General features: G+C 47.8%; 1 protein-coding gene across 7 annotated transcripts in view; it reads right to left on the bottom strand.

Moving 5' to 3' along the window:
- The window catches only part of MVB12B (multivesicular body subunit 12B), a 219,519-nt gene that overhangs the window by 111,010 nt on the left and 92,851 nt on the right, over nucleotides 1-15,658 (bottom strand). For all 7 annotated transcript variants that reach the window (XM_040323017.1, XM_040323022.1, XM_040323018.1 and 4 more), the window contains one exon: nucleotides 13,172-13,300. In XM_040323017.1, coding sequence (XP_040178951.1) covers nucleotides 13,172-13,300 — 129 coding nt within the window. The remainder of the gene's footprint in view (nucleotides 1-13,171; nucleotides 13,301-15,658) is intronic.

Genomic DNA, 15,658 nt, shown 5'->3' with positions numbered 1-15,658 from the left:
AGTGAAAGGTTGGCAATCTCGCTGTGCATGCTGGGGAGGGGTATAAAGCGGGCAGACGCCGTTGCCTTTGAGGTTAGTCTTCTTCCTCGTGTGGCGCCCACCATTGGGGTAGCCACTCCATGACACCCCCGCATATGGTCCTCCTGGCCGGGGTGTGCATGGGTAGCAGTGTTCCTGGCTCCGGAACCAGGTTGGCATGGAGCAACTGATCTGCTGTGCGGACACAGTGTTTGACTGGGTCCCCAACTTGGAGGAGGCTGGACGATGAGGAGCCTGTCCGGGGGATACCAAGCACGAGGCTGGTGTCCATTCATCGGGGACTACCTGGGATCTGACAGGCTGGAAGTTGATCGCCTGTCAGTCGCTAACTTGGATAAACTACCTGAAGGAGATCCAGGTGCTGAATCTACAGAGAGGATTCTGGACCATAATTGTATCCATTCTATTGGGAGGGTCTGTGGCAGAGACTTGATCCTAAGTTCGAGTGACACTCTGGCTGCCAGGCTGGTGAGAGAGGCCTGTCAAGGTGCGCTAAACCCACTCCGGCTGGAGTGGTGAAGTAAGTTTGTTGGAAGCAGGACTGTTTCCCATATGCAGTTACACCTGGTCAGCTGTCTTCTATTGGCTATCCCTTCAGCTTTCAACTGTTTGATTGTTTTTACCCGGCTGGGTAATAAAAGCACATAAGACACCTGTCGTGTGGACATTCCCTTTACTACAACTCTCATCAAGTACCCTAGACGGCGGAGATACAGAGGTAACAACCCAAAAGAAACCAGCAGCTCCTTCGGGGGTAAGTGCTACATAAGCAAAAGTGGACATAAAACTTGTTACCGTATTTATCGGCGTATACCGCGCACTTTTTTCCCCTTAAAATTAGGGGGAAATCGTGGGTGCGCGATATACGCCGATACTGCTGTTCCCGGGCGCCACCGAAATAGACCGAGCCGAGTGTACTGCGCACTCGGCTACGCCCGCAGCCACGCGAGAGGAGCCGAGCACCGCAGCCTACAGCCGAGCGTACTGCACACTCGACTAGGCTCGGCCACGCTTGGCTCCGCCCGCAGCCACGCGAGAGGAGCCGAACACACAGGAAATCCGGCTCCTCTCAGCTCGGCAAAGGCGCCAAATCCAAAAACGGACACTCACAACGCTGGACGGACCCCGTGAGGAAGCCGCAGACAGACACCTCCAAAGCCGCAGACTGACACCTCCAAAGCCGCTAGCCTAGAGCCGAGCCGAGCGTACTGTGCACTTGGCTAGGCTCGGCCACGCTCGGCTCCGCCCACCGCAGCCTAGAGCCAAGCCAAGTGTACTGCGCACTCGGCTAGGTTCGACCATGCTTGGCTCCGCCCGCAGCCACACGAGAGGAGCCGAACACACAGGAAATCCGGCTCCTCTCGGCTCGCGCCAAATCCAAAAAACAAACACTGCTGCAACCCGGGCAAGGTGCGGATGGACTCGCAGACGGACACGCTGGACGGAGACGGACACCTGGATGGAGGCCGCAGACAGACACCTCCAAAGCCGCAGACGGACCACGCGCAAGGAAGCCACAGACGGACACCCACAAGGCTGGACGGACCCCGCGCAAGGCCGCAGACGGACGCTGGACAAGGCCGCCGATGGACGCAGGGCAAAAGTGTACGTTTTCTTTTTTTTCCTTTTTTACCTTTCTAAGCTTGGGGTGCGCGTTATACGCCGGCGCGGTATACCCCGATAAATACGGTATTTTATATGCAAACTTTAGCCATGAAAAAGTCTGTTGGCCAAAAATAAATGAAAGTCCACCTATCATTTTCCAACAAACAGAATGGTGAACTGATATAAAAAAGAAAAAGCCATTCAGCTAACCTTCACTATGGAACTTTTTGTACATATGAAATAAAAGAAAGGAATGTGTTTGGAAGGAATAGCAAATAGATCACTCTTTTTATTGTGAATTCATATACTCACAAGCCCTTGCTACTGTATGCCAGTAAATATTCCTCTCTCACAATAACTGTTCAAACATGATAAGTTGTACAGGAGATCCGTCTCACATGCAGCCCATAAAATCATGATAAACTTTCACAGAGACATAAACATTGTGTCAGGGAAGCTGGCCGCTTATTACAGACATCGCAGGGCCGTGTCATACATCTGCAGACGGACGGACAGTTTTTACCGTACGCCATTAATAGAACTTTCAATTATTCCAGAGAACACGGTACGTTTTAACTCAACCAGATTACAATACATTTTATTCTGACGCTTGTTTTATTTGCTGAGTAAAACAAAACTGATTCAATTTCCCAGTAAAGCCATAAACTGCAGAGAGACAATAAGTTAAAGACGAATCATGGTATTTGAGATGGCGAGAGATGCCAATTTAATCCTGCAGAGAATAGTGCGTCTTATTTCCAGGGAACGAGCCATCTATAACTGATCTATGATGAATAATGAGTCTTTTAATACATGTTTAAGATGGAGCAATGTTAGCACGGTGTAATGCTACACGGCAGAGTAGGTGAGATGCCATGTTTAGGATCAGATCTCCCTTCAGTATTTGGAAGTTATGCAATTTTATTTAGAAGGGTACATTTCTGATGTGCCCATTCAGGAGCTGTGAAATTTCTGAAACCTAGCTTGCAAGCATCTTTGGAGCATTACAGAGACAGCTGTCCATAGGCATGAATGAACGGCATGTAACCCATTATATACACACTGGGGTTTGCAAGCAGTTTACAGTATGCCTATACCCCCAAAGGAAAAAAATAGGGAGGGTTAATTTACTTAAAGTGGAGGTTCACCCGGAAATATGAATTTTTAACCTTAGATTGAGGCTCATTTTGTCTAGGGGAATCGGGTGTTTTTTTTAAATCGAAGCTGTACTTACCGTTTTAGAGAGCGATCTTCTCCGCCGCTTCCGGGTATGGGCTGCGGGACTGGGCGTTCCCTCTTGATTGACAGTCTCCCGACAGGCTTCCGATGGTCGCATCTATCGCGTCACGATTTTTCGAAAGTAGCCGAACGTCGTTGCGCAGGCGCCGTATAGAGCCGCACCGATGTTCGGCTTCTTTCGGCTACTCGTGACGCAATGGATGCGACCGTCGGAAGCCTGTCGGAAGACTGTCAATCAAAATAGGAACGCCCAGTCCCGAAGACCCATACCCGGAAGCGGCGGAGAAGATCGCTCTCTAAAGCGGTAAGTACAGCTTCGATTTAAAAAAAAATAGCCGATTCCCCTAGACAAAATGAGCATCAATCTAAGGTTAAAAATTATTTTTAGGGTGAACTCCCGCTTTAAAGGGGTTGTGAAGGTATTTTGTTATTTTTTTTTTAAATAACAAACATATCATACTTGCCTCCACTGTGCAGATCGTTTTGCACACAGTGGCCCCGATCCTCATCTTGTGAGGTCCCTCGGCGGCTGTCTCAGCTCCTCCCCGCAACGGCTAACCCCCTTCTGGGAAGCACTCTCCCAAGGTGGTTAGCTTGCGGGCGCGCTCCCATGATACAGTCGGTGGCCATAACCGCCAACTGTATTACTCGGCCCCGCCCCCGGCTCGCCTCGTCATTGATTTGATTGACAGCAACAGGAGCCAATGGCTGCGCTGCTATCAATCTCCAATGAAGAGCCGCCTCAAGCTGGGGGAAACCATTGCAGGATCACGGCCACGGAGTTTCGTAGCTCAGGTAAGTAAAACGGGGGGGGGGGGCTGGGGGGCCCGGGAGTGCAAGGTGTTTTTTTTTTTTTACCTTAAAGGGGTTGTAAAGGTCTGTTTTTTATTTTCTAAATAGGTTCCTTTAAAGCTAGTGCATTTTTGGTTCACTTACCTTTTCTTTCGATTTCCCTTGTAAATGTTTTTTTTTTCTTTGTCTGAATTTCTCACTTCCTGTTCCTCCTCAGTAAGCTTGCCCCCATCACCCGAGCCGTTCTGGCTGGGGGTTAGTCAGCGTGCTCGCCCCCTCCCTTGGGACTACATCCCTGTGTTCACAGCGTCTCCCCACATGGATGTAGTCCCAAGGGAGGGGGCGAGCACGCTGACTAACTCCCAGCCAGAACGGCTCAGATGATGGGGGCAAGCTTACTGAGGAGGAACAGGAAGTGAGAAATTCAGACAAAGAAAAAAAAAAAAACTTTAGAAGGGAAATCGAAGGAAAAGGTAAGTGAACCAACAATGAACTAGCTTAAAGGAACCCATTTAGAAAATAAAAAACAAACCGTTACAACCCTTTTAATGCATAGGCTGCATTAAGGTGAAAAAACACGAAGCTTTTTGCCTTAAAGGCAAATATGCGGTTCACTTTCACCAATACTGCTTATGCAGATAAGGGGTGCCTGCAGATAAAAACAAAGGCCCAGATTCACAAAGCACTTACGCCGACGTATAACAAGTTACGCTGACGTAAGTGCAAATGTGCGTCGTCGTATCTGTGCGCAAGACCCACAAACAGATATGCGCCCAAAAAACAGGCTTCACCCTGCCGACGTAACTTGCTTACGCCGGCGTAGGGTGGGCGCACATTTAGGCTGGGCGCATAGTTCCGCTCCCATTGATTAGCCATTCAAACATGCAAATGAGGGAAATACGGCGATTCACGAACCTGCGTGCGCCCGACGCAGGCTACGAGAGGTGTGCGTAAGTTGTACGTCCGGCGTAAAGTTATGCCCCATAAAGGAGGTGCAACCCAGCACCAGACATGCAAAGGTCTGCACCAGGGAACACAAGCCGGCGTATTGTACGTCGGACGTGTGTCTGGCTGGGTGTAGGTTACGTTCACGGCGTACGCAGTGATCCGGCGTATCTTAGGCAGTTGTTCCGACGTGGTTGTGAGCAGGCACAGGGGGATGCGTCCACGTCACGGCGCATGTGCAGTTCGTTATACGCACTTGTCTGGCGCTCGGCCCATCATTTGCATGGGGTCACGCCTCATTTGCATGGGTCACGCCCACTTCCACCTACGCCTTCCGCCACGCCGGTGCAACGTTGGGAGCACCGGCTTGCTGAATTCCATGCTTGCCTCTCTGCGCTGCGTTGGCGTAGCGTACAGGGGTTACTCTACGGCGGCGTAATGTGTGCCGTGCTCTCTGTGAATCTGGGCCAAACTGTGCAGTTTTGACAAAAGTTAAACAATGATCTTGCTATAGGCGTACACCATTTATGTACCTCCCAAAGCATGGCTGAAAAACTCATCATCCTGTCCTACCTTGTTTCTAGGATGTTGCCAAGACAATACCAACTGCTACTGCCCACCCACACCATCACAGGAGCGAGCTCTCAAACCCCTGCACGTGTGGTCCACTATCTCCTCCTTGGCAGCGTCACTCAGCCCAAAGCCACTGCAACGGGAGAGACAGCGCACATGCAAGATGGTTTGAATCGGGTGGGGTGTGTTAGCAACCTCCTAGCACTAGGATATTAAAGGCCTAGTGCCCATTGTTTGAGGAGTAAGCAAAACAAATGGCGGTAAGGAAAAATAACCTTTTTAAAAAATCATATTAACTTTAGCAATAAGCCAATGAGCAGAAATGCAACACATGAAAGACAGAATTTGATTTGATGGTGGGTACAAAAATCAATTTTTCTCCCAGCATTCATTGGTTGAGACAGTCTCTGATCTCTGGAACGTCCAAAAGAAGTACTGAAAAGGGAGGGATAAACAAGAAAATAAAAATATAAATCAGTAGGCTAAACTTAGGCTTCATAGCATGAGAGAATTCCACTGCTGGGTTTAGGACCTTGTGTCCAAAACTGGAATTACTCAATGCCGTAACATTTACATGAATATGGTTGGGCAATGTGTGAACAGATAGTTGCATACCAGGGAAACAGATGTCTGCTGCCAAAGGACCCAACATGCGCTTACCACTTTGGTAAAATGGACAATGAAAGGGAAACAGGGGATTATCGCTTTAAGACAATAGTCTGTGAAACAATCTGTTGAATCTAGCAGATGGTTGTTCTGAATGCCAAAGTTTCCTTACAAAGATATCAGGGATAACGAAAAGAGAGTTGGTCTTCCATAGAAAAACATTGCATGCATAGAAACTCTGACTGTACCACAGTTATGCCGCATACACACGCTCAAAATCTCTGACAACAAATGTTCGATGGGAGCTTGTTGTCGGAAATTCTGACCATGTGTAGGCTCCATCGGACATTTGTTCCGACAACAAAATCCGTTCTCGTAAATCCCGATCGTGTGTAGACAATTCCGACGCACGAAATTCCGCACATGCTCTGAATCAAGTACAAGATGGAAGCATTCGGTCTGGTAAAACTAGCATTTGTAATGGAGATAGCACATTCGTCACGCTGTAACGGGCTGAAAAATGCAAATCGTCTCTCACCAAACTTCTACTAACACGACTGGTATTGAACTTCCCTTTTATAGTGCCGTTGTGTGTGTTGTACGTCACCGTGTTCTTGACGTTCGGAATTTCCAACAACATTTGTGTGACTGTGTGTATGCAAGACAAGTTTGAGCCAACATTCCGTTGGAAATGTATCCACAGTTTTGTTGTCGGGATGTCTGATCGTGTGTACGCGGCATTAGAGTAATGGGCAAGAAGAAGGGTAGTATGATATCCTCATTGAAGGGGAAGGAAGGCACAACCTTTAGAAGAAAGGGCAGTCTAGGCCAGCAAATCTAACCTGTCCTTCTTAAGATTAAGAAAAGTACAAGGAGACTGCCACTTCTGATACCCTCCAAGCTGAGGTGATGGTAGTAAAACAGGTGGTATCCTAAAATGCATAAATTACTGGGATAGTGTACAGTAGGTGAACCCGATTTTGTGTCAATCTCGCTCTCTTTCTCAGCGAGATTGAGCACCTACGAGCCCCATCGCGGGAGCCAGCGCCGAGCTGGCTTGCCGCGATGGAGACAGAGCCGTCATAGAAGCGACGGGAGATCCGACTTGGATTCCCGCCAATTCTACACGTGTGCGGCGTTTGTTATGAATCCTGAGGGGGAAGTCCCCGCCGGATTTTAAATAAAAATCCGGCATGGGTCCCCCCCTCAGGAGCATACCGGGCCCTTAGGTCTGTTATGGGTTGTAAGGAGAGCCCCCCTACGCCGAAAAAAACGGCGTAGGGGGTCCCCCTACAATCCATACCAGACCCGTATCCAAAGCACGCTACCCGGCCAGCCAGGAAGGGAGTGGGGACGAGCGAGCGCCCCCCCCCTCCTGAGCCGTACCAGGCTGCATGCCCTCAACATGGGGGGGTTGGGTGCTCTGGGGCAGGGGGGCGCACTGCGGCCCCCCCACCTCAGAGCACCCTGTCCCCATGTTGATGAGGACAGGGCCCCTTCCCGACAACCCTGGCCGTTGGTTGTCGGGGTATGCGGGCGGGAGGCTTATCGGAATCTGGGAGCCCCCTTTAATAAGGGGGCCCCCAGATACCGGCCCCCCCACCCTAAGTGAATGAGTATGGGGTACATCGTACCCCTACCCATTCACCTGCAAGAAAAGTGGTAAAAACACAAATAAACCACACAGTGTATTAAAATATTTTATTTTTCTGCTCCGGAGGCCGCCCCCTGTCTTCTTTATTAGCTCTTTTACCAGGGGGGGCTTCTTCTTTGACGTCTTCGGGTGGGTGGGGGCCGCCGTCTGGTTCTCTTCCACCGCCGGGGGGGGTGGCTTTTAAAAAAGCCCCCACCCCCCCGGCGGGTTTCCTCCGGCGTCTTCGGCGGGGCTCTTCTTCTTCCGCTATCCCGACGGGTCTTCTCCGCTATCCGGGGGGTCTCGCCGCTCTCCGCTGTTGACTCGTCGCACCCCGGTTCTTCGTCTCGCAGTCCGGTCCCTTCTTCCGTGCTGTACGTCTTCTTCTGTGCTGTGAGTTCTTCTTCCGCGCTGTGACGTCATGTTCTTCACTTCTCTTCTTCTCCCGATGTTGACTCGCCGGTCCTCCTCGCTGAAATGACGGATGCGCGCCTTGCATCGGACCTATATAGGCCTCACAGTCCCATCATGCTCTGTACCTACCCATGTGATACCTACCACGTGGGTAGGTATCACATGGGTAGGTACAGAGCATGATGGGACTGTGAGGCCTATATAGGTCCGATGCAAGGCGCGCATCCGTCATTTCAGCGAGGAGGACCGGCGAGTCAACATCGGGAGAAGAAGAGAAGTGAAGAACATGACGTCACAGCGCGGAAGAAGAACTCACAGCACAGAAGAAGACGTACAGCACGGAAGAAGGGACCGGACTGCGAGACGAAGAACCGGGGTGCGACGAGTCAACAGCGGAGAGCGGCGAGACCCCCCGGATAGCGGAGAAGACCCGTCGGGATAGCGGAAGAAGAAGAGCCCCGCCGAAGACGCCGGAGGAAACCCGCCGGGGGGGTGGGGGCTTTTTTAAAAGCCACCCCCCCCGGCGGTGGAAGAGAACCAGACGGCGGCCCCCACCCACCCGAAGACGTCAAAGAAGAAGCCCCCCCTGGTAAAAGAGCTAATAAAGAAGACAGGGGGCGGCCTCCGGAGCAGAAAAATAAAATATTTTAATACACTGTGTGGTTTATTTGTGTTTTTACCACTTTTCTTGCAGGTGAATGGGTAGGGGTACGATGTACCCCATACTCATTCACTTAGGGTGGGGGGGGCCGGTATCTGGGGGCCCCCTTATTAAAGGGGGCTCCCAGATTCCGATAAGCCTCCCGCCCGCATACCCCGACAACCAACGGCCAGGGTTGTCGGGAAGGGGCCCTGTCCTCATCAACATGGGGACAGGGTGCTCTGAGGTGGGGGGGCCGCAGTGCGCCCCCCTGCCCCAGAGCACCCAACCCCCCCATGTTGAGGGCATGCAGCCTGGTACGGCTCAGGAGGGGGGGGGGCGCTCGCTCGTCCCCACTCCCTTCCTGGCTGGCCGGGTAGCGTGCTTTGGATACGGGTCTGGTATGGATTGTAGGGGGACCCCCTACGCCGTTTTTTTCGGCGTAGGGGGGCTCTCCTTACAACCCATAACAGACCTAAGGGCTCGGTATGCTCCTGAGGGGGGGACCCATGCCGGATTTTTATTTAAAATCCGGCGGGGACTTCCCCCTCAGGATTCATAACAAACGCCGCACACGTGTAGACTTGGCGGGAATCCAAGTCGGATCTCCCGTCGCTTCTATGACGCGCTTGCTGGGATGTGCTGTCACTATTCCAGTGAGTGTGAGATGCCGGCGAGATCTCGGCACCCTGTCGCCGAGTATCAGCGCGACGCTGTCGTGCTAAAAGCACAATATCACAAACACCTACTGTAGCACATTAAACAAACCAAGAAATGGGGCACCAACGGTCTCCGAAATAAATTTACAAGTGCCAAATTGTAGCTCTTGATAGCACTCCACACCATGCAAAAAAACGAAGAATCTAAGCAACTGCAAAGCTTCTTGGGTTAAACCAGTGGTTCTCAACCTTCTAGTGCCGTGACCCCTTGATAACATTTTCCAAGTTGTGGGGACCCCTAACAGTAAAATTATTTTTGTAGCGTGGGTTGTCAGCACCCAAGGCAAGACAAGTAATTTGCACCCCCAAACCCACGGACATTTTGCACTCCCTGAATCCCATCCACTCATACAGTATTAAAACCCCTATGGTACATTTTAGGATGTACAAGTCTTTCTCTTTGTTCTCCTTTCTTTCTCTTGTATCTCTCTTTATTCAAATTTCTTTATTTTTTTCCTCGATCCCTCTCCAGCCGTCTTTCTTGTTCTTTTTCTCAATTTTTCTTTCTTTTATCCCGCTCTTTTCCTCTATATTCCATGTATTCTCTATTTGTATTACTTCTCTTGCTCCTTGGTGGGGGGGGGGGGATGGGATGAGTGGCAGTGCTGGCGGGAAATTGGGATGAGTGGCAATGCTGGGGAGAGTTCTGATCAGTCAAAAAGGCTGGGAGAGCGGTGTGGGCTTCATTAACAGCCCAGGATGTGGGGACCCCTGGCAAATCATCATTTGACCCCCGAGGGGGTCCCGTCCCCCAGGTTGAGAACCACTGTGTTAAACGTATACGTTTCACGTGACAAAAAAGTCTTCCAGTACACCTGATGAGTAAAAGGTTTTATGTACTCAAGACACAGAAGAGATGGCAGTTCTGACAAACCAATTTCTTGGAACCTAGATTTTAATAGCCATGGTAAAAACTGAAAAAAGGGAATTATATTGGCATTTGAGACAGAATGTTTGAAAGGGGAGAAGCCACGGAACAACTGCAACCAAAGGAATAATATCCAAGTACCAGTCTCTTCTTGGCCAGTCCAGAATGTTGGGAAACCATTATGCTGTGATCTACTTTAGGAGATGTGTAAAAACTTACGTGAAAGAAACACAAGGATCAAAGAGTGGGGTGTTAACAGAGCTTCCAGATGGTTTTGTGTGAAATGGGGGGCTGTTATTTGGAAAGGTTGTTCTGCGGTTTTACAGTTTTACAGTGAAGGGTATCACCTCAAAAAACTGTATCATTAGTCCCAGGATTTGAACGAATTTCCTTAGAGATATGCTGTGTTCAGCCAAGAGATTGGAGGAAGAAAAACTTTTGCCAGAACCTTTTGTTGTTTGTATCTTTGCTCATCAATCCCTGGTGTTCCAGTTTCCTCCTAGCTGCAGAGGGTCAAGCAACACAATCCTTTGCCTTCTGTTTATCTCCCATTTAGCGCCAGGATGTTGTAAGTTGTATGCAAACCTCATTAGCAGACCCAAAAGGCTGTGGGTAGTATCTCCTAGGAAAAACCCACCACTGCCCCAGGAAAGGAAATAGGTTGCCCAAGCTAAAAAACTTAGAGGCTTGCAATCATTGGTGTAGTCCTACAGTCTGTCGTGTCCCTGAAGCAGGTAGTGGCTGAACTGGAGCTGAGAGCAGCAGAGAATACAGAGAGTAGCTTGCAGAATGCTCTCCCCTACCTAAAGACCTGTTCTGGTGTGAGCATTTCCTGCAGAAGTGCAGCAGAGTGTGCTCTACAGGAAACAGGACTGAAATGGCTAACTGCACAGTAAATGTACATTACCCAAAATAGATAATAATAAAGAGCAGTTTGGGCAGGACTATAATGTCTCATTGGATCAGCTCAACAACGCCTAAATTACCAGCGGTAAAAAAGGCCCTTTTGTCGCTTTTCTATCTGGAAAGGTTGGACACCATTGTCTTGAACTTTCGCTCCACCTCACGATTCTTTACGAGATGGCGTAGATTCATGGAACACTCATTCGACCAAAAGGATTTACAAACACTCATGCAACCATTCCGCTACATGGACTGGTATCTCAAAAGGAACCTTGCTAACTCCCTAGGCAACCTCAAAATCTCTAATCTGTCTGACCCTTCTGCGTTTCTGCCACCCTGAACCATGAAACCTTATGCTCAGTGCCCCTTGACGCGCGTGACTCTTCCATACCAATCCCAAGGTTACTGTTTGTTTAATCATTTTAGTTCTTTGTTGCATCTCTAATGATCCGAAGGTTGCTTCCGCCCCTATCTACACTGGGCCTCGTGCCGACACGTCCTCCTGGTGATGTAACATTGTTATACGGGTAATCGATGTACTATTGGTTTAATTGTATTTTTATTTATACTTTTTTTATTTTCTTTTTATTTTCTTTTTATGTTTTTCTTCTATGTATATGGCTGTATATGTATCGATTTTACGTTACTTTATTCCATTGTACTGTACAAATTCAAATAAAAATTTGTTAAAAAAAATAAAAAAGAGCAGTTTGGAAGCTCACTTCTGTGTCTCTGCCCCATGGAACCACAACACAGTCCTCTGTATAACGTCTTCTCACCACTAGTTGGGTTGAAGCAGCAGTGACACTCTAAATCTGGAGGTCCAGTATGGCACGGAGCAGGACAATGGCCACTTTGATGAGTTTTTAAGATCTGGAGGTCCAGTATAACATGAGTGGAATGTGTGCTCTAGTAAATATCTAAGTCTGTGGGACCAATACGACACATCAGTTCCCAGTGATGAGCGCTATGGTCAATATCCATATCTATGGTGGTTTAAAATAACACATAAAGGGCCAACAGCAGCCGTACCAAATAACCAAATCTAAAGTGTTTGAAACTAAAGCCCCGTACACACAGGCCGAATGCTGACCATCTTTGACCAGTTAAAAAAAAACGTCCAACATTCTCAAGCATGCTGGAAAACCAGTAGCCGACCGGCTCTTGATCAGCACTCTCAGCCAATGCCGAAGTGTTCTAGCAGGGGGAGTCGACCGTCTGTCAAAAACGCCACATCTCAGCGAGGGAGGGGAAATCGCTGTGTACCTAGCATTGGCTGCATGGTTAAATATCCATGATCTGGGGGTCTGGTATCTCACCATCAGCTCCTGATAGGATGCCTTTCTCCAGCTGAAAATTAAGATTCTTCTATCTCCTACTAATACCAAGCTGAAGAGCTTATCAAATATGTACAGTGTTAGAGCCACTAGGCAGGGCTGTATTTCTTTTTTTTTTTTTTTTTTTATCAATATTATATCAAACTTTTAAAAGGCAAAAAAGCTTTAAAAACAGAAAGGATTTATCTTTTCTAAAAGTACACTGGAATGTTAAAGATTTAAGGCATTTTCCATCAGATTAGAGATGCACCGATACCAGCTTTTAAGACCAATACTTGCGATACCAATTACCGGTTTGTGAACCCGTTCTAAAGACGGTGGTGGTTACAGTCTGCAGACCTAAAAGGTATCGGTTTCAGTATGTGGACTAGTAAATGCTTAGTATCGGCACAGATACCGGTATGAGTGCAATGCTATAACAGATCCTTCCTTACATCCATGTTCTCAGATTTACCCACCTGCCACAGCTGTTACAATAAAGGCCTCTTACTTTTTGTTGTTTTTTTCCCCATTTATTTTAAATTACATAAAATGCATAATTAAGAGCCAGAATCTTTCTTTGGGGGGGGGGGGGGGGGGGGGGGAGGAAAGAGATCCATATCAAAAAAGGTATCACCACTAGTTTCCCCCCAAGAGATATAAGAAACCAGCGTGTAATTCATCATGCCAGCTTCCAGACAGTGCTAAAAAATGGTTTGGTAAAGGCTGATGTTTTAAAACTAGAGGCTTCAAACTAGGAGACAAGCACTTTTATACAGCAAAACAGAATACGTTCAAGTGCATTTCCAAATAGATTTTGGTCACTTACATGTATAACGCAAGTAAAAAGCTTTTAAAACACCCCTGTAAATGACTTACCTCGGGAGGTTCGGTGCAGATGCTGATGTGACCACTGCAGTTGGAGATGAAGGAGTAGAAGGCTGTGGAGATTCTTGGGCACGTGGGACTCTTCCCATTCTATACCAGATGCCCATACTATTCAGTTCCCTTTAAAGCAAACACACAAATAGTCTTTTTAGAACACAAAGCTATACGTTAAAAAGACTGTTCAGCTAAAATAAAAAATAAAAGTTATTTTCAAATAATTATAATGTATTTTTTATATATATATCAGTTAAAGCGGATCTCCACTCTAAAGTGGAGTCCCGCTGATCGGAACCCTCCCCCCCTCCGGTGTCACATTTGACACCTTTCAGGGGGGAGGGGGGTGCAGATACCTGTCTACAGACAGGTATCTGCACCCACTTCCGGCCCTACGATACGGGCAAAGGACGGGTTTTTTCCTTCCTTTCCGTCCGTCCCCCGTTGTATGCTGGGAACACTTGGCTCCCAGCACACAGCAGGAGCCAATCTGCGGGCGCAGCGCGACTCGCGCATGCGCCGTAGGGAACCGGGCAGTGAAGCCGGAGCGCTTCACTTCCTGGTTCCCTCACCGAGGATGGAGGGGGGAGCAGCAGGGTGACGAGCGATCGGCTCGTCATCTGCTGCGATCACCGCTGGACTCCAGGACAGGTAAGTGTCCTTATATTACAAGTCAGCAGCTGCAGTATTTGTATCTGCTGGCTTTTAATATATTTTTCCCGTGGCACATCCGCTTTAAGTCTGTGCCCTTCAGAATTAAACCACAGCCTAAAAAAACAGGGCATCTCACCTCATTTTAAATCAGATTGGCTCATTCAAAAATGGGATGCTGGCCCATAACCACTGAACACTTCGCGGGATTACAGCACAGCACAGCGCGTCTCCTGGGATTCTCATCACTCACTCCCAGGAGACATAGCGCTTGTCAGGGAAAATCTAATACACGCCCACTCCCGCGGGGAAACACTGATTGACAGAACATAAGAGCTGGATTACAAAGGTAAAGATGCCGATTAAAAAAAAAAAAAAAAAAGGATTGTGTATAGTGGATGGGTAATGGTTTAATTAAGCTTAACTTGTAATTTAGGGTGAACCCCTGCTTTAAAAGGAGAATTGTACAAAAAAAATAAGATTGGTTAAACCCACAAGTACTACTTTTACCACTACTATTCCTTTATATTTGCTTTTGGAATTTACAAATGCAGCAATTTAGAAATCCGATGAAAGGTTTAGCGCTGGGAAACCCTTTTTGATAAAAGAAAAAACCTACATTTTATACACAACTATATAGATCAGACCAAAATTAGGGACAAATGAGGAGAATGAGGGACAGAGGGACATTGCTCCAAATCAGGGACAGTCCCTCGAAATCAGGGACAATTGGGAGCTATGCGTAAATGGACTTATCTGTAGCTGTTAAGAGTTTTTTGTGGCCCTTCAAAGAGGTTGCTTTAGCCTTAGGGACATGACTTCCATTTTCTAAACTTTTAACTTTTTTTCCACAGCAACCTCCACTCTCTTGTCAGACTGAAGGCTTATTGTTACTAGAACCATGCCATTTGCTCTGTAAAGTGCCACAAAAGGCTTTTATTCCTAGGAGAAAACTGTGTTTTCAGTATTAAATAGATAAAGTATGGGTGGGACAGGACTACATGTAAGCATCATAATGCCGCGTACACACGCTCGGAATTTCAGACAACAAATTTTCGATGGGAGCTTGTTGGAAAATTCCGACCGTGTGTAGTCCCCATTAGACATTTTCTGTCGGAAATTCCGACAACAAAAATAGGAGAGCTGGTTCTCAAATTTTCCGACAACAAAATCCGTTCTCGGAAATTCTGATTGTGTATGGACAATTTTGACGCACAAAATTCCACGCATTCTCTGAATCAAGTACGAGACGGAAGCGCTCGGTCTGGTAAAACTAGCGTTCGTAATGGAGATAGCACATTCGTCACGCTGTAACGGACTGAAAAGCACAAGGCTGAAAAGTGCGAATCATCTCTCAAACTTCTACTAACACGACTGGTATTGAACTTCTCTTTTCTAGTGCCGTCGTAGTCTTGTACGTCACCGCGTTCATGACGTTCGGAATTTCCAACAACATTTGTGTGACCGTGTGTATGCAAGACAAGTTTGAGCCATCATCCGTCAGAAATTTATCCACGGCTTTGTTGTCGGTATGTCCGATCGTCTGTACCCAGCATTAGAGTGATCAGAGGTCCTATTGGACCAAACAAACAAAAAAAGTTGTCTGAAGAGAACAGGCCGATAAGAACATTCCCAAACTATGTACATTAAATACGCATATATGTACAGAAAATGTTCTATACTGACATTTTTATAAGGTTAAAGCCCAATAAGATATTCTCTCATCCAGTGTGGGGCTATGGGCCCTGCAAAGGTTTTGATGTCAGAGGACCAGGGCTTTTTTTCTCAAACCAAAAGGTGCTGGAACTCAACCACGACCCCCAAAAACCACTT

Source organism: Rana temporaria, chromosome 9 (genome assembly GCF_905171775.1).
Source record: "Rana temporaria chromosome 9, aRanTem1.1, whole genome shotgun sequence".
NCBI classification, from domain to species: Eukaryota; Metazoa; Chordata; class Amphibia; order Anura; family Ranidae; genus Rana; species Rana temporaria.
This window is presented reverse-complemented; position numbering and strand designations above follow the sequence as displayed.